This window comes from Corvus cornix, chromosome 5, assembly GCF_000738735.6.
Source record: "Corvus cornix cornix isolate S_Up_H32 chromosome 5, ASM73873v5, whole genome shotgun sequence".
Lineage (NCBI taxonomy): Eukaryota > Metazoa > Chordata > Aves > Passeriformes > Corvidae > Corvus > Corvus cornix.
Genome location: NC_046335.1, coordinates 59,180,452 through 59,204,851, shown reverse-complemented (window position 1 = coordinate 59,204,851; position 24,400 = coordinate 59,180,452). Strand labels below are relative to the sequence as shown.

Genomic DNA, 24,400 nt, shown 5'->3' with positions numbered 1-24,400 from the left:
CACCCTGCAGGCACCCCCAGCCCTGGCCAGACCCTCCGGGTGGGAACAAAAACCTTTGCCAAGCAAAACACACTTTTATTTTGCCAGCAAAACGCAGATACGTAACAGGCATTTAACGTCTCATCGCACAAAGACGCGGGGATCGGGACAGCCACGGCGTCAGGGACGGGACTAACCGGAATCCCCAAGGTGGGGAGTACTCGAGAGCAGCACGGCAGCCCGGCAAAGGACGCTTTTCCCCGCACACTTCCGGAGCGAGTGCGCAGAACGAAGACATTTCGTTTAATTGGCGCTCTTCGGTCGCGCCCTGAGGGGCTCGGGGCTCTCCCCTGAGGGGCGGCGGCGGCGGAGGGCGCCGCCTGGCGGTCACGCGGCCGGGATGGGCGGGAGGAGGAGGAGGAGGCCGCGCGGTTGCCACGGCAACGGTGGGGGCCGCCCCGCCCGGCCCCGCCCTCCCCGGGAGCGGCCGCCCCGCGCACGCGCCGACGCGGGGTCGCGCGCGCTCCGCCTCACGCCTCCCGCCCCGCGGCCCCGCCGGCCCCCGGGGTGTCCCCTCCCCACCCCACCCCCGGTGCGTCCCCGCCGCCGGTCCCCCCCCCGCCGCCATGAGGCGCGGCGAGCGGCGGGCGCACGGCGGGAACGTGGGCAAGGCCGCGCTGGAGGAGCAGCCGCCGCCGCCGCCGCCCCCCGCGCAGCCCAACGGCGGCGCCCCCGGGGCCGAGCGGGACGGCGCCGGGCCCCGCCGCAGCACCGAGTCCGAGGTGTACGACGACGGCACCAACACGTTCTTCTGGTGAGAGACGCCCGGCATGGCCCCCACGCCGTTCGGGGCTGCGCGTGGGCCAGAGGGGGCCCTAAGGAATGGGATATGGAAAGGCTGAGGAACGGGACATGGGGGTCCCCGAAGGAATGGGGTATGGAGGGGGCCCTGAGGAATGGGATATCCGAGTTGTCTGCTACGCGTTGTCTTGTTTTCGTGTCTCTTCTGTCGCCGATACCGGTGCTGGAATAGGCTGCCAGTGTTTTCCCGGTGTGGCCCTACCGTTAATGGTTTCCTGGCAATGTAACGGGGATTCAAGGCTGGCTTTTGGCCCTGGCACCTCCTTTCCCTGTCCTGGTCCCCGCCTTTCCAGGAGCAGGACCCTTAGGGCTGACCCCGACAGCCTGTCCTGCCTGGTGGGTGCTCTGGGAGGTGTTTTCCAGCACCTTGGGAGCCCACCGTGTTCGGGCAAGCTTTCCTGCCTGACTCCGGTTATCAGCATTGTTTATACGGACCCCACCTCCTTCTCTCCCCTCCCTTAATCTTGGAAGAGGCTCTTTCCATCCATGTTCTTCCCAGTGATCCTGGCAGAAAGCTGAAGCTGTCGTGCCCCGCTCCTGGTGGTGTTGTGTATTTTTGCGTGTCTCAGTCCATAAAACGCGTGCAGAGACCCACGGCTGGTGGTGTTGGGCCAGCGGAGAAAATCAGCTTTTTGTTAAATTCGGTCCTTGCAGGAAGACGTGTGTTGGTACCTGGAAAAGTGCTGCTAAATCCCAGCCTTGCTGAAGTTGTTCCATAAATCCCCTCAGCAGCACCCATGTGCGTAGGTACAGGGTTTTTTTTATGTGTGAAACACACGTCCCTTTCCATGAAGGAAGCCAGGCTGACACTGAAGACGCTCGTTTGGAATACGAACCGAGGGCGATGGGATTTGGCTGGAGCCTGGCGTGGAGGAGTGGGAGGGGAGGGCACTTGGCTCTGACCCTGCCAATCTGGGCAGCAGCGGAGCCGAGGGCGTCGATCCCGGTGAAGGACGTGACATTCCTGCCGGTGCAAGCTGCAGAGGAGCACTGGGATGCTGCTGGATCCCGGCGGGATCTCTGCGCAGCCCTGACGCGCGCGGGTGTAGCCGAGGGACGCCGTGGTTTCGGACCTCTCCTGGCGGGCACACCACATGTAGGCTGAGCGAATCGCGGGATCCCGGTGCCAACCTTTAAATGGAAAATGGGTAAAACTGTCCTTTCCTTACTCCCTCGTTACAGTGGTTCTTGCCAGCTGTTTTGTGAAGCCTTAAAATACCCGTTTTTTGCTGTAGAATCTCGCCTTGTTGCACCTTTTTGTGGTGGTGGCAGGGCTGTCACCCCAGAGGAAATGCTGTGATGCAGTTAGTGTGTCCAGGTGGATTGTTCCTATGGAAATCTGGATGTGCCTTGTTCTCTCAGGAGCTCTCCTGTGTCGGGTGGTCCCTTCCAGGAGGGCAGCATGGACAAGTGTGTTCCTTAACTTCCTATTTATCCGATTTTCTTTTCCCTAGTAGCTTGTGCTGGCAGCCAGGAGTTCAAACACCTGGAAAAGTCCCAAGGTTTTTCCTCGTGTTACTTTTACCCTGTATGTGTTAGAGTGTTCTTTGGCAATGACTCAGTTCCTACCGTGTCCAAGAATAAAGATTATCCAGAGGAATGGTTTTCTTCCTGTGACCCTTGGGACTCCTCTCCCGCTGTGGAGGTGGCCACAGGAAAAGGAAATTTTTAACAGTAACAGTGACAGTTTCCCTCTGACTTTGGAAAAATATGGAATGCACCTTCTCATTGGAGTTCAGGAGTTAGGGGTAAGGTTACTCACATGTCTCACTCCTTTTGGGAAAATGAGAGGATTTGGGATCTGTGGACGCAGAAATCACTCCAGGAGTAGTTTAATTTGTAGAGATGATTTTCCTGCTATCAGTGTGGTCCTTGGGAAAGGTGGGGCTTCCTAGCTGGCTTCCTGCTCTTTAAAATGTGTTTGAAACTTTGGAAAACCACTTGTGTGCTAATCTCTCTGCTCTTATTCCATACAAATGACTTGGAGCTGGAAAATACTCCCTTGTGGGAACCTGCTCAGTCAGTGTAGCCTGGCAGCTCCCTTTGCTATTAGGAAATGCCAAGGGAAGGGAACAGGAGGAGGCTTTCTGAGGCAGATCGGTGGTTTCTGTATCATTTATCCCTGAACTAATTTCCTAGTGGAGAGCTGGGAATGCCAGGCCCGCCTGGCAAGCCACTGGAACATGTTCCCTGGTGTTTCCAGCACCTTGGATTGTTTTTGTCTGTGTGCCTCCAGCAGGAGCTGTCACACAAAGCCCCTCTTGTTTTTGGGGTCATTTAGTTGGATATTGTGTAGGATGTTCTCCTAAAATTCCTGTAGATATTTCGTAGGTTGTCTTTAACCAAAGAAGATTTTCTGGGAAAACATCCATCCAGTCTCGATTTGAGGCTGTTGGGAGGTGCCAGATGCACCTTTGCCACCCCATTGTGACTCTGTGGGTTAATTGGTTTTTCAAAGCCTTACTTTAATTTGAGTTTAATTAGCTTTAATGTCACCTTTTGATTATTAATGTGTTTTATCTCTCACACTAATGATCCCGTATTGCCACCACGTGGATGTGATATTAATTCCTGAGGTCATGGTGTGGCAGCAGAGATTTGTGGAATTAAAATTAATAAGAAAAGAACTAAGAAAGAGGGAGTGGCAGTGATTCTATAGGCTAGTGGCAGTGTTTGGAGGAATTACTTCCACCTTTTTGTGCAAAAAGCATGGAATTTGCAGCTAAGGAAGAGGCAGCCCTTGCTGGCATGTCCCTCTTGGTGTGTTCGGTGTGGTGAGCCTTCCCAGATGGCCTGGGAAATGAGGATCTGTGTGGGCAAACCGGCTGGCATTGGAAAGAAGGGGTTGGTACTCAACCCAGAACATTCCTCACCCATTCCTCGTGGAGCTTGCTCTTATCTCTGAAACACCTCCCGGGATTTGCTAAAGGCAGTCTGGAGGAAGGGGTGGGGATTTATCCGGAAGAGAGATTAGGGAGAGGGAATATCTGCAGGTCGGCAGGAGCTGCTCTCTGTGCCCTCTCCTGAGGGATGGCTGTGGCACTCCCAAGGCAGCATTCCTCGAGTTTGCTGGGAACTGAACACGGGATTTTTCCCTGCTTTAATGGGGCCGTGCCGAGCCATGCTGCCCCCTCAGGATTCACCACGCTGGAGCAGAGGAACATTGCTCCAGAGTCCTGGGTCACCCTGCCATGCTTTTCCAGCCTGTGGGAATGCCCTGGGCAGGGCAGGGAGCAGGGACATCCAGGCCTTGTGCAATCCCACTAAGCCACGTTTGCCAGCTGGTCACAGATGAGAGGGCCTGTGCCTTGGGAATTGAGTTGTGGGAATGGCATTGCCCTTTCCTCAAAGGAGGGGGTTGCATGGTTGTGCCAAGTGAGCTGGAAGTGCAGAAGGAATATCTGTGTGGAGAGGGCCTGTGAGAGTTCCATGCCCCACCTGGACATCAGTTGTCTATATTGCTTTTTTTTTTTTTTTTTTTTTTTTTTTTTTGGAAACACATTCCCAAAGTTTTAAGGAGAATAGGGGAAAGTGTGCTCAGAGAGTGTTACCTGTAATTCCTGGTCACCTGTCCCAGTAGAACTGCTCTGAACTAACTCCTGAGACACAGATTTCCATAGGTTTAAACAAAAAAATGTTTACTAATTGAAATAGGGCATTTGTGGAACTTGGGAGCTCTGTGGAAACTTCGGGAACTTTGGCAGCTCGGTCTTTCCTCGTGATTGGAAGGAAAACTCCAGGTTTGCCAAAGCTTTGCCGGTTGACTTGTGGTTCTGGTTCTGCGGAGGTCTGTGTTCCTGGGCTTCTTTGAGGAGATGGCAAGGAAAAGGCAGGTTGCTATTTTGGAGTGTCACAAGTCTGTACGGAAATTTAATCGGCCTTGGGTGACTTCAGGGATGTGCTGAAGATGTGCGGCTGCTCTAAGAATAGGGACTGTTTTATTAACTCTGAGAGTTTAGACATTTTAAAACACAACTGAGAGCTTAAAACCAACAGGGATGTTTATATGGCTGGGTTTGAGTTGAAGGTTTCCAAACCCTCTGTCTATCCCCAACAGTTTGCCTGTTAATTACAATTTTTATTTCAAAAGTGGTTGGTTTTAAATCAGTATTGATTTTTGTTGTATTTTCTTGTGTCTTATTCTTCATGTGAACCCCCTGCTGCTTTTGGAGGAAAGGGTTTGTTGTGCTGCTTGCCATATTTTCTTGGAATTTCCAGGTGTTGTGTTGGTCTATGGAGGGTACAGAGCTTTGACATCCGTTTAAAAATCTGCTTCAGGAATGGTTTCATGAATTTGCCATTATTTGGAATAAATAATTAAATAGTGAAAAAGTCACTGATGGGACTGATTGGGTTCGCTGACAGATCCTTTCACCAGCAGCCGCAATTAATGCAACTTTTTAAACCCAAGGGGCAAACTGGACTGGCTCTCCTTTGGAATTTTGTTCCACTTAAGAGGACTGACCAAAATACTAATAAATAAATTCTTTGCATTGTGTTCCAGTGATTGTTATTGTGTTTAATGGAGTTGTTGCATCACTGGTGACAAACAAGCCATGGATAACAAGGGTGCGGTCCCTGCTTAAGCTGATTTTATTTTGTGGGAGATGGAATGAGGCCATGGGCCGCCTGCTCCTGGGTGTTACTCTCTCCTTTCCACCCAAGGATCAGCCAGAATCAACCAAAAAATGAGATACTTAAACGACTTCCTTCTGTCATTTCTGTCATAGACTTCAGTTGGGAAACCTGCAGTGCCTCAATGTGACAGGAGAATGACTTAGCATGAGAAAGAGAAGCTGAGATCAAACTTAATCCCATTAACTGGGAAAAAAAACCCACTTGTTTGTGGTCTGCAACGCAGGAGAGCTTTGCTTGCTCTCACTGGGTGTTTGAATTAGCGGGGCAAGGGCTTTTGTGAAAACAAACCTGATTTATTTAATTTCCATCTCCCAGGGCTTGACTGGGGAAAGAGCCAGATGTGTCGTGCAGAAAGGCAGAAAAATAAGCCACTTAATATCTTTTTAACAGTTTGGGATTTGTTGTGAGTTCTCTCCCTGGCCTTAGATATTTTTGTGCTCAGGTACATCAGGCACTGCTTTGCAGAGTTTTTGATGTGAAACCTCCCAGATCTGGCTGCAGTTTGTACCCCCTTTGCTTTGGGCAAAGTGTTGCCCAAACTCCTGTGTGTAATTCCGAGGGGAAGATTCCCAGCTTAGCTCTTTTCAGCCTCCCAGGCTCCAGGCCAGGAGAACATATGCCTTTCCATGTAATTCCTGCCTTGCTTACCTTGCTGGGTTGTTCTTAGCTCACCTTCCTCTGCTGTGTTATTTTAAAGTGTGTGTGGAGATGAAAACAATCCCCTTGTGCCGTTAAATTCATCCTGATCACTCGGATAAGCCGTTCCTTAAGGAGAGCTGCTCCTTTTTGTGGAGTTTTATTTTATTTTTAAACTCCTGAGCTGTGGGAAGACATGGTGTGCATCCATATTTCCTGGCTTTTTTCCCCCTCTGAGGCGGATTTGGGTGGTGGTGCTGCGCTCCTTCTCACTGCTGTGTCACTGCTCACAGCTCTCTGGCAGAGCTGCCAGCTTGCTCTTTCCAGAAGTCAAGCCCGTCTCCAGAGTCTTTCATCCCAGCTCCTGGAATTCATGCTGCGCTGGAAGCATCTTTACCTTGAAAACCTGCTAGGAGGAAATCTGGCAGCAGCTGGAGATGAAAGCTGAGCTACAAGGGAAGGGATGAGAGAGCAGCCTCTTGTTTCTCCTTAAACAGGGCAGCTGGTTGGGTTTCAGGCTGGTGGCTGTGGCACCAAAAATGAATGGGAAATGGGATACCTGGGGCTCTCCAACACCGACCCTTCGCTGTGCTACAAGATCCTCGCAGGGAGGAACGCAACTAAATCGTCCTGGTGCTGGCAGAGGGGTTTCTCGAGGCATTTATCCAAGGGAGGACGTGCAATAACGGATCTTTTGGCAGTTTATGGGATGCTGGATGCATTGGAAAAGCAGCTGGCTTGGTGCAGGTGTCCAGGTGGTGAAATGCTAAGGTGGGATTTCTAGATCTGTTTTCGTAGCCTCTTCAGAAACAAACGGCGACGTAACAATTGTGTGTAATACATAATGTATATAACTATACAACGAGGTGTATAACTGTAACAGTATAACAATACCATAACAAGTTCCAAAAGCAAAGGACAAAATGAAGCACAAGGTACAAGAGTAGCCTTGAGTCCACGTAACCTTTTGGGTGGCGGCAGTAGAATCCATTCGTGGTACCCCACGTGTAAGTGCAGCGAGCGGGAGCGCGGTGTGGTTGGAGCCTGGGTTCCGTGCCTGCTGTCCTGCCTCCTGGGAGAGGCTGGGGTTGGGCTTTCCAGCTCCTGCAGGATCCAGGGCAGGCCCCACGTGAGCACTGATGGCTGAATCACCTGTCCTGGCACCCGGGAAGATGCAGCTGCCCAGCAGGAGCTTGCGGCTCCCGAATCTCTCCCTGGGTTTTGGCACGCCGATTCCTTGCTAATTCCAGAAGTGGTCGTGGGTCCTTGTGGTTTTCTCCTGGAGCTGGTGGTCCGTGTCCTCGGGACCACGAGGAAGGAGAGCCTTCAATGCCAAGCTCCGTTGTGGCAGGGGCAGAAGAGGATTGTGTCTGCTTATGAGGTACTGCGTGTGTTCCCAGTGGGATTGCAGGGATGGTGTGGAGTACTGGGGTCTGGAGTAGGATGGAATTTTCATTCAACAGCACTCTTTCCTTGACTTTCAGAGCAGTTTTAGGTGGGTTACTGGGGGAGTTGTTTAGAGCTAAGTCGGTGGATGGTTTGGAAATTCCAAGGTTTATTGTGCACCGCACAACCAGAATATACAAACCTTGGCATGACGTGGAGATGGGATGTGAGCTGCTGTTACAAAAGAATATATAAAGAAAATGGAAATACAGCCAAATACGTCACGTACAGACACTTTCTTTTACAGCTTTTGTCCTCCCTAAGCTTCTTCTTTATACGTGGTTTGTTTTATTAGTTTGTGTTAAGGGACGTTGTCTCTAAAGCAAAACTGGCGGCTTGTCCTTTGGCCTTCCACAGACAGAGTTCCTGTGCTTCCCAGCTGGGGCTGCAGGAGTTTTCCATTGAAAACAATAACTGACTTCTCATTAGGAAAGGAATTTTCAACTCAAAGTAAGAAAAAGATGAGGGCATTGTAAGAATGTTCTCTGTGTGGTGATCAGTGGGTGTAGGGTGTGGGTGTCCCCTGGCTGGGTGCGCTCTGCTCAGTCTGCTTCTGTAGAATCACAGAATCCTGGAATGGTTTGGGCTGGAAGGGACCTTCAAACTCATCCAGTCCCAAGGGCAGGGACACCTTCCATTGGCCCAGGTTCCTCTAAGCCCAGTCCAACTCAGCCTTGGACACTTTCAGGAATAGGGCAGCCACAGCTTCTCCGGGCACCCTGTGCCAGGAGAATTTCTCCCTGAGTGCTTCACCAAAATCCATGTAAACCTATGGACTCCCATGGATGGGGACGTTTTACTGGTGTGGAACAGCCACCCAGCTTTGCTGACGTGGCTGTTCCCACAGAAACCCCTTGTGCTAAGTGCACTGAAACTGTAGGGATCCCTGGAAATCCGACATCTTGAGGTGGCATCAGAGTTCTTACAACAGCAACTATGGTCCTTTAGAGATTTTTTTTTTTAATTTTTTTTTTTTTTTAATGACTTGTTTTTCTTGTGTGATTCCCATGTCTGGAGTGAATTCCCTTTGGTTGCTCTCAAGGGCCTGTTCCCTCAGCTGCAGTTTTGATTGGCAGGCTGTGAAGTAGAGCAGCACTGTCAGATGTGGACCTGCCAAACCTGGAGCTGTTTAGATCCAGGTGTTTGCACTGGGTGCTGGTTTTTCCCAAGCTGCTGCTGATCACACACAGTGCCACTCTAAGTTCTGTTCTCTGTGCCCTGCCATAGAGAAAACCTCAATACTACTGACTGCTGGCCGTGGTTTTGGCCTCCTGAGGCTGCACTGGCAGGGGGAGGTGTGAGTTTTCCTTCTTAATGTCGTTTTTCTCTGTTCTGAATTTCAGGAGAGCTCATACCCTGACAGTCCTGTTCATCCTCACCTGTGCGCTGGGCTACGTAACCCTGCTGGAAGAGACTCCCCAGGACACGGCCTACAACACAAAGAGGTGAATATCTGAGGAATATCTGAATATTCCCAGGTGTGTTTTGGAAAAGGGACCTCCAGTGACCCCTGCACTCCCTTGTGGAAGTGCCTGTTCCCTTAGGAAGTTACAAAACCAGTCGTAAATCCGTAAGCTCCTCTGCTGCTGATGGTTGAATTTCATTTCTAATCAGTTTAGTGTCACTGTCAGGCCTGTGGCTGCTCTGTGGTGTGATTTAAAACAAAATACACACTCTTGCTAAAGCCTCCTGGCTGGGTTTCTTTGGCAAGGGTTCTGCCGCTGTTTCTTAAAATAGCCTTTTCTTAAAAATAACCTTTCCTTAAAATAACCATCATTTCAAAATGCTGGGAGCTGTGACTACGTTTTTCTGGCTCGAGTGCTTTTTGTAAACTTCAAGATTTCGGTACAAATCCTTGTTTGTTGTTGAAAATCGCTGTGAGAGCGTGTAGCCCAGAGGGAAGCTCTGGGGGAATAAGAAGGAATCGTACGTGTGTGGTCAATTCCTACTGTAATTTAAACTGGTTCAGTGTGGTTGAATTTCTCCCCTTTTAAAGTGCAGTAGGGAAGAAAAAGGAGGTAGGAAAGTGGTGTTTTAAAAAGCTAAGTATGTCTTAAAAATATGCTGCAAAGCATCATTGCTAGAAGCATGAAAATCATTGTTTTCTGCCAGACTGGTTTCTTAAATACAGTGAAATTTTTCCCGTTGCTGTTGAAGGATTTTTTCCTCTTTTTGTACCTTTCTGAAGGGACTCAGGATGCAGCATTCATCGTGCTGGAGGTGCAGGAATTGGGGTGTTTCCTGAGATAACCTTGGTTGTTGTTCTGGCAGTTACACAGTGCCCAGGGGTAATGGAACTCACACCGTGCCCCGCTGAGGGCTGGGGTTTCACACGTGGGGGTGACACGGGACAAGCTGGAAGGCATCTGGAGCTGGGAAAGGTTCTGGAAGGCTTCTGTGTGAACAAATGCTATTTTATTCCCAGTCATAATGAGGGAGGCCAGGCTGGAGGCGTGGTGTGGCCTGGAATGGCCGCTCAGAACTGGAAAGGGGAAAAGCTGAAGGAGAAATGATGACGCCTCCTTAGGGAGTAACACAGAGCTGAGGTGACTCAGTGGAATATCTTATTATTGAGCTTAGAGCCTCGACTGCCTGAATCAAAACAAACCCAGGGAAGATTAGTCAGCAGGTGGATCTTTCTCTCAGGAAACACGGCTTGTTGTCTGCTTATCCAGTGCCCAGTTGTTAAAATCGATTTACAGCATCGTGCCAGGGAAGGGGCAGCAAATGGGCTTTGCTCACTCCTGCAGCTCCGCAAGGTCTTGGCACAACAGCCCTTGAAAAGCAGCATCCTGAGGCTTGGACATGACCTTCCAAATATTCCAGCTTTCGTGTGTTTAAGCGTATCTCTGAACAAAAGGAGGCATTTCAGAGCAGGGTAAGATGGGCACAATGTGCATCAGTGTATCCATAGCCCAGAGTGTCAGAGATTTTGTATCTTTGCTTCCATAGCCTAAAATCCCTTATCCTGCCCCGAGACCTTGGTCAGTCCTAGCGTGGAGCTGTGCTGCAGTTGGATTCCAAGCCCTGTCCAGCACGAGGCTGTCCCTCGGTATTCCACGGGAGCACTTGGTGCTTAATAACCGGGGAGGGTTTTGTCACCGCAGAGCAGAGCCTGGAGCTGTCACGGGGTTTTATTTCCACCTCCTGCACACTGACAGTGGAGCAGTGTCTGGGGTAGGTGCAAAGCCTAAGTACACACTTCCAAAGGCTCCAGCCTCCTTTGTTTCCGTGCCCTGGCTGAGGTGCCCCTGTGAGCTGCAGTAGGTGCTCAGAGCAGTAAATTGAGGTGAGCTTCCCAAATTTGCTGGCTCTGTGTTTCCCGGACTGGAGTCGCGTGATGGTCCCACCTTCCCCCTATAAAATCAGGATTGTGTCACCCTATGTCACCGTATCCATCCGGTCACTGGCGGGAGCAGGGTGAGAGGTGGATTCGTGGAATCACTCACAGGAGAAGTGATGGGCAAGACCTAAAGGCGAGCAGGAGCCTCTGAGCTCACGGGGTGTGGTCTCTGTGGCTGTGAGATTGGTGTTTGCACCTGTTGCAGGATATTTTCCTTCCTGCACCAGGGCTGGGGATGAAACGCTTAAAGGAGGATTGGTTTCTTTCTTTTAAGATAAGGTTTACAGGAGCCTTTTATATGTAAATGTAGTCAGAGTTCATTGGGATCGCACACGTGATCAAACTGCCCCTGTTGTAAGAGCCGTGGAACATTTCCTTTGTTAGGCAGGGAGAGATTGTGCTGCAAACCTGTCTGATCCACGGGAGCTTTATTCCCACAGTTCTTCCAGCCATGGAATAGCCCATCCTGACTGACAGCTGTGGCATTCTCCTCTGTTCAGCCTGGACTGAGCTCCAGCTCTGAGAGTAGCCAAATAAACACTGAGCACCTCCTCTGCAGACCATGGGAGAAATCCACAGTTCCCCAGTATTTGGAATGCTGAGCAGGGTTTCTTGGGGGGAAAAAAAAAAAAAAATCTCTCTTTTTCTTTTTTTTCCATAAAAACACATTCGGGTTTAAAAACACCTGTATGCTTCAGGGTTGTTGAATTTCCAGCTGGGAAATGTCTCTCCTGAGATTTTTTTAAATAGCTTTTGGCAATGCCTGCCTTCCACGGGGACAGATCCAGGGACATGTGGGTTTGCATGCTGATCTCCTGCTGCTGTGGCTGAGCACCCGCAGGGAAATGGAGGTAACCGGAGGCCAGAGCCCTCTGCCAGGGCTTGTGGTACCCCGAGGGGGTTGTACCAGCTGTGCCAGCATGGATCCAGCTCGGGAGGGGACAGGGAGTGGGAGCTGGCTCCTTGAATCCCAGGACAAAGGGCCATACACAGCTCCTCATTGTCCTGTGTGTCTGAATCGACTCTCAGCACAAACAAGAGTTTGTTTGTGCTGATGGAGCTGCTGCCAGGCTCTCCCTTTTTTTGTTTGTTTGGTTAAGTGCTAGAATGATTTTTGAGGGCACACTTTGCTATTTGATGCCTTCCTGATTTGCTGCTTGAGAAAATCCATTGGCTGTGTCCAGCCAGGTGAGGAGAGGAGAACTCCTCTCAGGTGCTGGAGCATTCCTGCCTCAGGCCAGCTGCTGCTTAGGCAGTGGAAGCCTCCTAAGGAGATAGATTAATGATGATAAGAGGGAAAATTTAGTTACCACTGAGAAAAAAAAATGTAATGGAGCTGGTGTGGTTATTTATGTAAATGTGTGATTTGCTTCCAAACTTCCCATGGTGAACTTGAAGTAAATGAATGTATCTGGAGCCCCAGCATATTTCAGCACAGCTGCTCTTGGGCTGAGAGGGGGTTTTAGGGGATGGAGCACTGCTAAGCTCCCGTGGTGATTTGGATCTGGGATTTGAATTCCAGCTTTGGGGAAACAACCCTCCCAAGGCCCAGAGCAATGGTCTGGACCTCTCAGTTCATGGCTGAGCAGGGATGGGATTGTCATATCACACAGCACTGCAGCTTCCAGATGCAGCCAGGGACTCAAAATGCAGAATATTCTCATTATTGGAGGTCAGCTGAAAGGGTTTTGCCCTGCAGATCTTTGGAAATCCCCGTGGAACTGTCTATTCACAGATCCAGTCAGCAGCTAATTCTGGTGTGCTTCCCCGGGTTTAAAGCAAGCAAAATAACTGAGTTACATCTGTTAACTGGACCCCATTTTTATTTTCAGGAGGCACAAACATTTATACTCAGAGGTGAACAAAAATAGAGGTTACAAAATAGTTTTTGTAAATCCTTCAGTTTTCTGTTTTGAAAGATTTTTTGGACGCGTTTAAAGCACGAACAGTCTCGTGTTGCTTCTGCTTTGCAACATTTTCTCCCTAGCAGCAAAATGACTGGGTGTTGTGTGTGGCTCCTGCAGACTGAGCCATTTTATTTGCAGTCAGGGGTTGCATCATTTACTGCCAGCATGGAATGAGCTCTTTCCCAGTTGCCCATCCTTTCAGCCAGCTCTTGAGCAGGTAATGTGAGACAGCAAGCAGGATCCAGTGGGAGTTGAGGTGTAGTAAAAAGAGCATTTTTTGATTGCTTTGTGCCATTTAATCCATTAAAGGAACATGCCCAGGGTCGTGGCTCTTTGGTATATTTGGGCTCCTGGTCTGATAATCTATTTTTATTTAAAATCTCTGTTATGTTCCTTAGGCTCTGTGTTGTGGTTCCAGCTCCTGAAATAGCAGCAGTGCTGGTGTGGTCGGGAGAGCTCCTGCTTGTCTTTAGTTGGTTAAGAAGCTGTTTTGGAGTGGTGACAAGTCTGACAGCTCCTTTTTAAATTCCATGGAAATCTGGTGAGAGCTCTCTCACTGCTAAATCCAACGTGTCTTTGTGAGCCAGCGGGAATAAAAGCTGCTCCCAGACGCTGGGAAGTGTTTGACTCTCTGTGATCCTCAGCCTTTTTCTGTTTGGTTTTTCTGGATGGCGTCTGGATCCATTTAAGATGGACACATTCAGCAGTTAGAAAACAAGGGCCAGATGTTTCTCACATCAAAGAACGTAATTTGCAGTCCCAGGAGGAGGATGAGGCAATAAAACCAGAGTGTTCTGTTTTTCCTTCCAGAGGAATCGTCGCCAGTATTTTGGTTTTCTTGTGTTTCGGGGTGACACAAGCTAAAGATGGACCGTTCTCGAGACCTCACCCAGGTAATTGACCTTGCTGGGCTCGCTCAGATACTCCCGAGGAGCTGCCTGGTGTGTGGGGAAGGTGAATGTTTGTGTTGCCTGGAGAGCAGGTAAGTTATAATCTCAGTAATCACAGAGGTTCCTCCATAACCATCCTGCTGGAGCCTGGAGATCTGTTCGGATCTCCCTGGTTTGGCTTCCCGTTGTTGGTGAAAAGCTCCGTGAGAACTGCCAGGTTCTTAAACCTGAACTTCCCCTGTTTATCCTCTTTTTTTTCCTCCTCTCTGTGCTGGGACTGCATTTGTGACCATGTATCCAGTGCTGGAGCACTTCCTTTGCTCCATGCCCATTATCCATGGGAGACTAGAGGCCCTTGATTATGATTTTAAAGGTTTCTCATAAGACTGGAAGTCTTGAAAGCCTTTGAAAGCACAACACAAGCCTCTTCCAGGTAATGTAACAGCAGGTGAAACATGAAAATGTGTAGATGTCTTTGATCTTTTGCTGATTTTTAGATGTGAATCATTGAAACAGAAGGAATTAAGGGAATTCCTACAGGCTCAAATGATATTCCTGAAAGCACTGGGCTCTCCTACAGCCAAATAAAGCTGGGGTTTAGGCCAAAAATGTAACCCGGCAGCCACCCCACAAGCCCCAGCCAAAGCAGGCGTGGTTCCAGAGCGGTGCCCTCGGCACACCTCTGCGCACCCGGGGTTTATTACGTTGGCCTTTCTTGTTAAGCAGCAGGTTTTAGTCTTTCCTTCTGTTCCAGGTGATTGTGGTTCCTCCTGTTAAATCAATTGCTCCTTTTCAGGGCACCAGTGACACTTGGCTGCACCCAGGTTTGGGACACCTGGGGGTTTGTCTGGTTTTATTCCCTAGAACAAAGCAGGGGAGTTTGGCTTTTAGTCTTGCCCTCAGTGTAACGTTTCCCCATAACATTTTGGTGTTGTTCTGAGCTTTCTGCTTTCAGATGTCCTCTCCAGAGCTGCAGGGCTGTTTTGGGGATTTTTGTGATGCTGTGATGCTTCCCAGATTCCTGGTTCCAGAGTGTGGAGCTGTGTTAGGGGCTCCTCTGTCCCTGCAGTCCCTTGGGATCATCTTCTCTGCTGTCCCTGCCTTCCCTGCTGCTCCTGCTGTGTGTCATTAACCTACTTTTCACTAAGGCCATTAAGGAAACTGATCCCAGCCACCACCTCAGTGGCACCTGTCCAGACTGGTGGCTTTATTTCTTTTTTTGGCTGCCTTCTCAGCATTCCCAGCTTCAGCCAGGGGCTCATCCAGCTTTGCCATTTCCCTACTGATTCCACACAAGCCCCTGTTTTCTCCAGTTTAATAATTTGCTATGTGGATGGGCACCAGCTGCCTCCCTGTAACTCAAAAACGTGGGATTATCATGGAAGTAAGGAGGTATGACTGTTTAGGCAAGACTTTACTGGCTTGCCCTGCTTTTACCCCATTTTCCCCTGGCCTTGGCTCCATCCAAACCTTCAGGCAAAGGGGGAGCACTGCCTTAGCCCCAGTGTGGTGCAAGGGACGCATCTTAAACTCTGCTTGAGGATCCATTTACTGGTGGGTGAACACCCAAATTTGGGGAGCATTTCCCGGTTGAATTAATCCTGGATACAGTCAGCATCAGTAGCCTGTCTCCTTAGGATTTGCAGATGAGAGACACTCTTCCTTCTCCCTGGCAGCTCCTGTTCTGGAGCCTGGTGTTGTAGGAGCCCAGGGATGCTTTACCGCCTCTGTCAAGATAACACATCCACGCCGTCACGCCAGAGAAATTATCCATGACAGTTATTAATGCCCTGAGAAGCAGCTTTTCACATTCCCAGCCTTTGCCAGGAGTTGTTTTGGCTGAGTACACAGTGTGTGACAGGACAAGCTGTTTGGGGAGTAAGCTGTGAGGGTCTGGAGTAACCCATGGGATTGAGGGCTGGGATGGCTGGGAATGTGCAGGCAGGGACCAGGCATGGGCAGCACTGGTGGCACTGGGAGGAGCAGCTCCAGGACAAGTGTTTTCCTTGGGAAAACAACCCAGATTTTTGTGGGGTTTTTGCTCATTTAGCCCCTCAGAGTGGGTCAAACTCTGAGCAGAAGTAGGGAAAGAGGCTGGTTGGAATCAGCTCTCCAGGATGTTCATGCCCTGTTCCCAAATCCCAGCAAAGGCAGCAATTTAGTGTTGGATGGTGGGAATCACTGGGTTAGCAGGTGTGTGTCAGGGGTTAGTGGAGACCTCCTTAATCAGGAGGAGAGCCCTGGCTGGAGGGAGGTGAAGTGGCAAGTGAATTTAAGGGAAACGAGTATTGGAGATGTGCCAAAATAACCTTACAGAGAAAGCTGAGCCTGGCCCAGGAGGAGAGGGAGCAGTGTTTGTAGAGCCTTGATGACATTTGGGGTCATTGGGGTGTGCTCAGAACCTCTCGGGGACCTCTGTCAGCTGGGGAGAAACCACAGCACTAAATCAGAACCAGATCTCAACTTTTCATTTCCTCTTTTGGCTGAGCCTGCTCAGCAGCTGCCACAGCCTTGTGTACAGAGGGGAACAAATCTCAGACAAGGAGGAATAAAAGCTCAGACAAGGGTTTCGATTTCTCTGCTTTCTGTGTCTACACCACTTTCAGGGCCAGTCTGTCACTCTGCTGACTGTGAGCGGTGTAAGTCTCTGGAACGAGGTTTATGGGTTAGAAAAAGGAGCATTTTCAGGCATCTGGCAGTGGCATTTAAAGGAAACCGCTCAGTTCTGGTGGGAGAAGTGTGGTGAGGAAAGGTTCGTTCTCCCTGCTGACTTGAACGTGGTGCCAGCCTGGGAAGAGGTTCCTCTCTCCCAAATGCCCCTGTGACCAATGGAGGATATTTTTTTTGGCTGTTTGGTTTTTCCTAAGCTGCATTCTGGAAAGACAGGAGGGTGAAAGCTGTCACGGAGCTCTGGACTGCTGTTCTCTGGGCCACACCTGCCTTTTTTATTTTCCCTTTTTCTTTTTTATTTTCCAGAAGTGTAAAACAGGTGATTTGGATGGAATTAATTTAGCAGGTTTGCTGCAAAAAGGTCCCACCTTCCACACTGTGGTCTGTTTCAATGGTGGTGTCAGAGACTGCTTTTAAAAATGTGTGGGGTTTGTTGGTATTTTTGGTTTGGGTTTTTTTCCTTATTTCTTTGTTGTTTTGGGTTTTTTTTAAGCATTATTTCCTACTTGAGGCTGAACTGGGTAAAGACACGTTTCTGGATAAAGCAGCTCCTGAGCTCCGTGGGGAGTTGATTTGGGGTTCTGAGCTGATAACTCTTGGGTACAAGCCCGGAATTTGTTTCATTCTTGCATGATTTATGCCTGGCCCTGCTTTAAACATCAGTGCCTACATTGCCTTGGAATTAACAGGGAGGAGTTCCCAAGCCAGGCCTGAGGGTCTGGGTTTCCTGGCCAACCCTGTTGGGATTCCTCTCCATCACCCCCATGGACCTGAGGAAGGACAGCTCCATTCATAACCAGGAAACACCTGAAGGCAGGTCCCGTTCCAGAGGGGCTGGTGTGTGATGTTTCTGCAGTTTCAATACCCACTGGGAACGTGTCCAGTTTTCCTGAATTCCCTTGTGTAGAATCCTTGGATCTGGGGAGGGAAAACTGCTGGAGCTGTGTCTGTGCCTACCCTGGCTCTGCATCAGCCTCTCGGGGCAGGATCAGAAACGCTGGGGGAGTTCAGAGCCCAGAAGTTACTGCATGGGATGGAAACCAGGCTCTGGGTGGAGCAGGATGGATCAGGGGCATGGATGAGCCCGTGGAGCACTGAACTCCCATCCAGGATGGCCTGTGACCCGAAGGCTGAGCCTGTCAGGAGGGCTGAGGTGCCGGGGTGGAGCTGGAAGTGTGCAGACACGGTGATTTGGGCACCCTTTGGGTTCAGGTGTCGCTGGGGTGTGAGCAGGTCTGTAATCACACGTCTGCGGAGGGCTCCGAAGCAGCTGGGCTTTGCCGGGCGGTTCTTGTGGAGAGTCCCAGGTGGTCTCAGAGGCTTTGCATCCAGCACCTGCTGAGCCTTCGGTCCCCGGGTTTTTAATTACATTCCAAGTGAAAGTGAAATTACCTTTGGGGTTTTGAGATGCTGTTGGGGGCACGACCTTGTCTTCGGGCCGAAAGCTGGGCTGCCACAAGTGGCTCTGGCCTGCCTTGGGTACGTCTGGTGTAGCCAAGGTTGGACAGGTCAGGTCACCTGAGACCAGGGAGGAAGTTCAGGAAGGATCAGGTTCCCCTCCAGGGACTGCTGGAAAGCAGTGCAGGTGGCACATGCCTTTCCTTCCACTTCTCAGCTGCTGAGTTTGTTGGGTCGAGGTGCTCTGGATCCGGGTCCCTTCTCCCAGATGCAGGCTAGTGCCTGAGCAGTTCCAGCAAACCTGCACAGCAGCCTGTGTGGGAGTTGAAGATCCTCTCTGGCTGTGGCCCTGAGGGAGGGTGGGGAGCACTGTGCTTGGGAGCTGGGGTTTATAATTCCATGCTGGGAGCATCCCTTGAAACGGAGCTTCCCTGAGAAGCTGCGGCTGCCCCATGCCTGGAAGTGTTCCAGGCCAGGTTGGGCTGGGAGCAACCTGGGATAGTAGCAGGTGTCCCTGCCCGTGGCGGGGGTGGGATGAGATGGGATTTCAGGTCCCTCCCAACACAAACCACTCCAGGATTCCATGCTTGGTGATATTGAAGTAAATGAATAATTAATTTATGGTTTGCTCCAAAGCTCCTGACATTCCCCCTGTGTCTCTCTGCAGCTTACTGGAGGTTTTGGCTGTGTGTCAGCGTGGTCTATGAGCTCTTCCTCATCTTCATCCTCTTCCAGGTAAGTGACTGACACCTCCAGCTCCTAAAGGCCACTTCCATGTGGAGATCGACTCCTTTGTGGTGGTTTTTTTCCCTGCTGACTACAGGAGATGTTAATTTTTGTGAGATGGAATCACTGGGCTGTTTAATGAGACTTTGAGGCTGAGGGAAATGATAATGCAAAAATATTTCACCTGCTCTGACCTCCAGTCACCCTCAGCCCGGGGTAGACACCGTGTTGAAGTGGTTTTAGATGAGCTGGTGAGGGAGTTCACGTTCAGTAGCTGGTGTTTCATAGTCCAGTCTCTGCCCTGCTGGACTCAGGGGGAATTCACCTGGTTTCACCTTTGGAAATACCTTTAGCCTTGAATGACAGGTAGATGTGGGGTTTTTGCAATAAACCAAAACTTCACACCCAGCTTTGTGTGGTGGCAGGAGCTGAGAGGGACGTTTTTCATGGAAAGCCATGCCCTTGGTGCTTCCAAATGAAACTGTTTTTACTGTGTTCTTTTTTGACCACATTTTGCCATGTCTTGTCCTTTAGTAAACTGAGACTTTCCCCCTGACTTTTACGATTCTCAGAAGTTAAAACTAAAATATTTTGAGGCAATATACTCACCAGGCAGCTCTAAAAATCGTTTTACATGAGAGAAGGGTGAGGAATGCTTTTTTTCTTTTTAAAGTTTTGCTTCTAGAGGCCATGTGAGCTTGAAGAAGTGGGGCTGGTCACCCTGGGTTTTTCCAGCCATCCTTGTGCATGATATGTCCCGAGTGGCTGCAGTCAGACTGAGTAATTTTCATTGGTTGTACTGGTGTGGCTCTGAATTCCAGCAGAAAAGGCTGGAATGGCTTTGCTTCCCTCTGGCAGCGTGTGGTGTCAGCAGAGATTTAGTGGTTAAGGAACTCCTGCTGTTGCTCAACTCTTTACTAAAAATACATCATTGCCTTGCCCAGGTTTAAATAAGGTTCAGTTCTGCTGAGTCTGCAGGTGGCTGGACTTCCTGACAGCACATCCAAGCTCACTCGTGGCTGAAACTTGTCCCAGAGTTCGTGTGGCTTCAGCAGTTCATTCTGTAATTTCATTATTACTCTGTTAATTAATTTTGGCCTTGTCCTGCTGTGCTGCCTGTCACAGATGTTCTGGGGTAGAGCCTTGACCACAGCACCGAGTGATTCTGTTGGGAAATAAACTCTCAGCAATGTGTGGCTGTTTTAGTGGCAGATGAGTTCACTTTTTGGTCATTTTGATAATTTCTTTTTGCTGTTTGCATGGGACCTTACTGGAAATGAGGGTTGGGAAGGATGAGCTGTTTGAAGGTTTTGGGAGAGATGGGGAGCACAGAGGAGTGGCTTGGGGTAAAGGGTTAAGGATCACTGATTTCTCATCTTTAAGGTCATTCTGTAGCCGTTTTCCCCCTTAATATTTAGGATTGGAGGCTCCATGTCAGGTGCGTGTGTGTGGGGTGCTTCGAGGCCTGGCTTTATGTCAAGAATTGTTCTGCAGCCAATTTGAAAGAAGGTCAATGTGAAGATCAATTCTGGCCTTAATTCTGTTTGTGCCTTCTGTGTGTGGGTCCTTCAGGAGGATCCTGGGTTTCTGTGTTCCCTTGCAGACCGTGCAGGACGGGAGGCAGTTCATGAAGTACATTGACCCCCATTTAGGGGTTCCTCTGCCAGAGAGAGACTACGGGGGCAACTGCCTGATTTATGACCCTGGCAATGGAACTGACCCCTTCCACAACATCTGGGTAAGGAGCAAACTCACTAATGAGGCTGTTTTGGGGTAAAAAGCTGCTTAATTGAACTCTTTAGAGTGCAGTTGTGAGTCTGGCTGAGTGCTGAATCGGAGCACAGCCTGTGACTGACTCTTCAGCCTCTTTATTTCTCTTCTCGTGACCTTTCCTGTCCATCAGATGGGGATGTGTCTCTCGGGATCCCAATTACCTGATTGCCCGGGGGTGAACTGTTCAATAGCCCTTCCTTCTCAGGTTGTTGGTGTCAATTTTCCCCGCAGAGTTTGGGTTTCTTTGTGTGCTTGAGGACTCTTCTCCTCGGTCACCTTGAGGCACGAAGCCCAGAAGCTGCACCACACAATCTCACAAGGGTTTGGGTTGGAAAAATGACGTAGTCCCACCCCCTGCCATGGGCAAGGACACCTTCCACTAGTCCAGGTTGCTCCATGAGCAGTTTTCTGAGTCCTGAAAACCATCAGATTATTGTTTCTCCCTGGCAGAAATTCCAGGGCAAAGGAATGATGGTCATTTACAGCTCCCTGATTTCGTGAAGTGAGGAGCACCCAATCCTTTGGGTCTGCCCTGTAAATCTGCAGTGCCCCAGGGACTGGAGTAACTGGGACCTTATAAAAGTAGAGGGAAAGGCACTGTGCCCAGGGACTGGCAGGGCTGGTAAGATTTAAGAAGCTCTGCTAAATTCCTTCCTGATGAAGGAATGCAAGTATTTATGTGTGGGAAAACCAGAAGTTTGTTGCTGCATTTTTCTTGGGGGTGGGAGGGGGAAAAAAAAGGGCTGTGACCTTTACTCTCTTCTTGGTTTGCAGGACAAGCTGGATGGATTTGTTCCTGCTCACTTTTTTGGGTGGTACCTGAAGGTAAGAATGGCTCATTTCGCCTTAGGGACTCTGCTCCTCTGCTCCCAGAGCCTCACTGCTGCTGCTTTTGTGGTGCCAAGCCACAGTCAGTTATACCAGGCTTTGTAATACATGAAAATACATGTAAAGATGTCAAAAGCCTTTTTCCCCCTTTTTTTCTGTCTCCTGCCCAGGATAGGCCACCTCATTTCTTTCCAGAGATTTATTGCAGCAACAGGCTCCCTCTCTCCTCCACAGGGATTCATTCTGGGGTCAGATCAATAAAGAACTTAATTCCTGTAGCAGCAGAAATGCTGGAACGACCTTTGGAAGTGGAGCATGGGGCAGGCAGTGACAGTGATATTCCCAAACACAGATGCTGCTGCTTTCCCAGTGGCGTCAGATCAGGGTTTTAAACCATTAAATGGGCAGTGGTTTAATTCTTGTTGCTTTTTAGTCAGTATCAACCAACTGTGGAAGGAATTCCAGCTGCGCCTGTCGCTGGCAGAACAGTCAGCAGTGTTTTGCTGATTACTTTGGTCTAAATGTTACCTTTTTTAACCCAAGCAGACTGACTAACTCAGGCGGTTTTGCCCCCTGCAGACCTTGTTTGGGTTTGCAATTTAAATAACAAGCTGACAGAGCTCGGCTGTTGGAAAAACAAGCTGGAGCTGTTGGTTTGTGTTTTCATTTAAAAGTGCTGATGTGTTCTGTGAGTGGTTTGGGGCATCCCTCAGAACCAGAGGTGAATTTGCTGGGCCTGGGGAGACCTGGACTTCAGCTTGTTCTGTTAGTGAACTGAGCTGTAAATTTGGAAAACTTGGATCCTCTTCTTCCAAGAGAATTGCAGTAGAAACTGGGCTGCCCAGCTGGAAGGAAGCAGGCTGCTGGATTTCCGCTGGGCCATAGCATATTTTTCTCTTAAATATGTTAAATATTAACCTATTTCTCTATTAAAAGCTGGAGGTTGAGTGTATTGTCTCAATAAACAGAGATGGGCTTGTGCTTGGGTTTTTTCCCCAAATCTCAAGGCCCCAGGATGGCAGTATTGAGAATGAATGGGCCTCATTCGTCAGAAATTATTGTGGCTTTGGAGTCGTTTAGAGCCCATAAAAAGCTCTGAAAAGCCTTTTCTGAGCACTGTTAGAATGGTGCTGCCTGTGGTGGTTGAGCACCCAGTAAGTAATTCCATGCATTCAACTCATTTCCCTCCTGCTCAATCCCATTTTACCTCTCTCTGTTCTTCATGTGATGGGATTGTTATCACAATCTATATTCCTGGGCTGGTTTTGGCTGGGGTAGAGGTGATTTTCTTCGGTGTCTTTCCTGTCTCTTGTGCTGGAAATGTTGAGAGGCGGTGGGCATTTGGACCATCACATCATGAAAACAAAACTATCCCGCGTTTCCTGATCCTTTTCTGGATACTGGTGACAAGATCTACAACTGTAGATGGATTTTAGCAGCTGTTTAAAAGACATTTTTTCTCCCTTCAGACCTTGATGATTCGGGACTGGTGGATGTGCATGATCATCAGTGTCATGTTTGAGTTCCTGGAGTACAGCCTGGAGCACCAGCTCCCAAACTTCAGTGAATGCTGGTGGGATCACGTATGTACTGCAGGGACCAGGGCTTATTTGGGAATGCACATTTTGTGGGGAGGGCTGGGAAGTGGTGAGAGCTGAATTGTATCACATGTGGGACTGCTCCCTGTTGAGTTTGTGACGTGCTTGTCACTGTTTCTGTAATTTTGTGGGTTACAAACCCTTGGACACGGTTGAATATTTGTTTGGGCTCATTTCACACCGGAGGGAGAATCTAAAGCTGTACCTGAACACTTTCAAATATTGGCTTCTGGTGCAAAGCTTAAAGTCTGAAATTCAGAGAAAGGCAAAACTTGGTGTGAGCTTCAAGGGACACCCTTTTAAAATTATGCTTTATTTTCCTGTGAGGTTTAAGTTGGTGCCAGGGCGATCAGAGTTCCCTGCAGTCAGGGCACACAGCTCTGGGTCTGTGTTTGGATGGATTTTGGGAAAGACCCAAGCTTGGAATGATTTGCTCCGTGGTTGTGTTTACAAAAGTCAGTGCATTATTAGAGACACCAAGCCAAGCTATTTAGCCTTCAGAAAATCCGTGGAATTAACATTCTGTCCCACTCCTTGGACCCATGCTCTAGTGTTCCTTCCCCAGCATCACTGGTGTGTTTCTCCTTCCAGTGGATAATGGATGTGATCTTATGTAACGGGTTAGGAATTTACTGCGGGATGAAGACCCTGTCCTGGCTTTCCTTGAAAACCTACAAGTGGCAAGGACTCTGGAACATTCCGACCTACAAGTAAGCTGGGGAGGAGGGAGCAACACAAAGGTTGGACTCCTGTTCAAGAGCTTGGTTGTTCCGTGTGGGTTAATGTGGATTAAAGAATTCCTGGGTGTTCAGGTGACTCCAGGATCCAGTGACTTACTGCTGCAGGGAGGTTTGTTTGAGAGTTTTATTCACCTTGTGGATGGCATTGCTGGAAATACACCTGTGTGTCCCAGGCATTGCCCGATGGAAGTGAGCTTATTTAATGAAATGGTTTAAGGAGGTGCGGGAATCCCAGCTGGCATCCTACCGCCATTCACAGCAAGGTTCTGTTTGGTCTTTCTGCATTCCCTAGTAACCAGAACTTCACGGGAACTGGGACGCTGGGAATTAAAATTTAATAAATCCCTTGTAGTCGTGTACCAGTAATGCCCCGTCGTGCTGTGTAGTGTCTTTGCTGAGCAGAGCAGAACTGCTTACAACACGGGGTGTACTATATTAAAGCTTAAATTGATAATTGAAATAACAAGCTCAGAGCTAATCTCATTAAGTTGTGATTTTAATGGAGTAAACGGAGGCGTTTTGCATATCTGAACTGGTGTCTCAAGTGGAAGCGCTGGCAGATGCCTCTTGCCTTGCTTTCAAGCTGCAGTGGTTATTTTGCTCTTTTCCAGAGGCAAGATGAAGAGGATCGTGTTCCAGTTCACCCCGTACAGCTGGGTGAAGTTCGAGTGGAAGCCGGCCTCCAGCCTGCGCAGGTGGCTCGCAGTCTGCGGCATCATCTTCGTGGTGAGGACACCTCTCTGGCGCTCCTGTGCCCTGGTTCCAGCTCCTGTAACTCAGGCTGCAGCTCTGGGGATGTTCCTGAAGCTGAGGCCGGGAGGGATCCCTTCCCAGTCCCGCAGAGCTGTGTCCGTGTCTCTGGGACAGGTGACAGATTCACTGCAGGAAGGGTTGTCCTTGCTTGCTGAACACTGTTGCTGGCAATGGGAGCGATATAAAGTGGGATCTCTGGGTTTTCAGCAATTTG

At 49.4% G+C, this 24,400-nt stretch overlaps 1 protein-coding gene across 4 annotated transcripts in view; it reads left to right on the top strand.

The window, feature by feature from the left end:
* The first annotated feature begins 515 nt into the window (after positions 1-515).
* Positions 516-24,400, top strand: part of PTDSS2 (phosphatidylserine synthase 2) — a 30,092-nt gene continuing 6,207 nt past the window's right edge. Inside the window, exons 1-9 of one of the 4 annotated variants that reach the window (XM_039552857.1) lie at positions 516-793; positions 8,904-9,005; positions 13,621-13,703; positions 18,436-18,503; positions 20,098-20,232; positions 21,042-21,092; positions 22,565-22,678; positions 23,285-23,403; positions 24,045-24,159. In XM_039552857.1, the coding sequence (XP_039408791.1) occupies positions 606-793; positions 8,904-9,005; positions 13,621-13,703; positions 18,436-18,503; positions 20,098-20,232; positions 21,042-21,092; positions 22,565-22,678; positions 23,285-23,403; positions 24,045-24,159 (975 nt within the window). In that variant the 5' untranslated portion in view covers positions 516-605. Of the gene's footprint in view, positions 794-1,782; positions 1,989-7,228; positions 7,496-8,903; positions 9,006-13,620; positions 13,704-18,435; positions 18,504-20,066; positions 20,233-21,041; positions 21,093-22,564; positions 22,679-23,284; positions 23,404-24,044; positions 24,160-24,400 lie in introns of those variants that run through there. The other 3 variants (XM_010391913.4, XM_019281364.3, XM_019281365.2) reach the window with 3 other exon arrangements.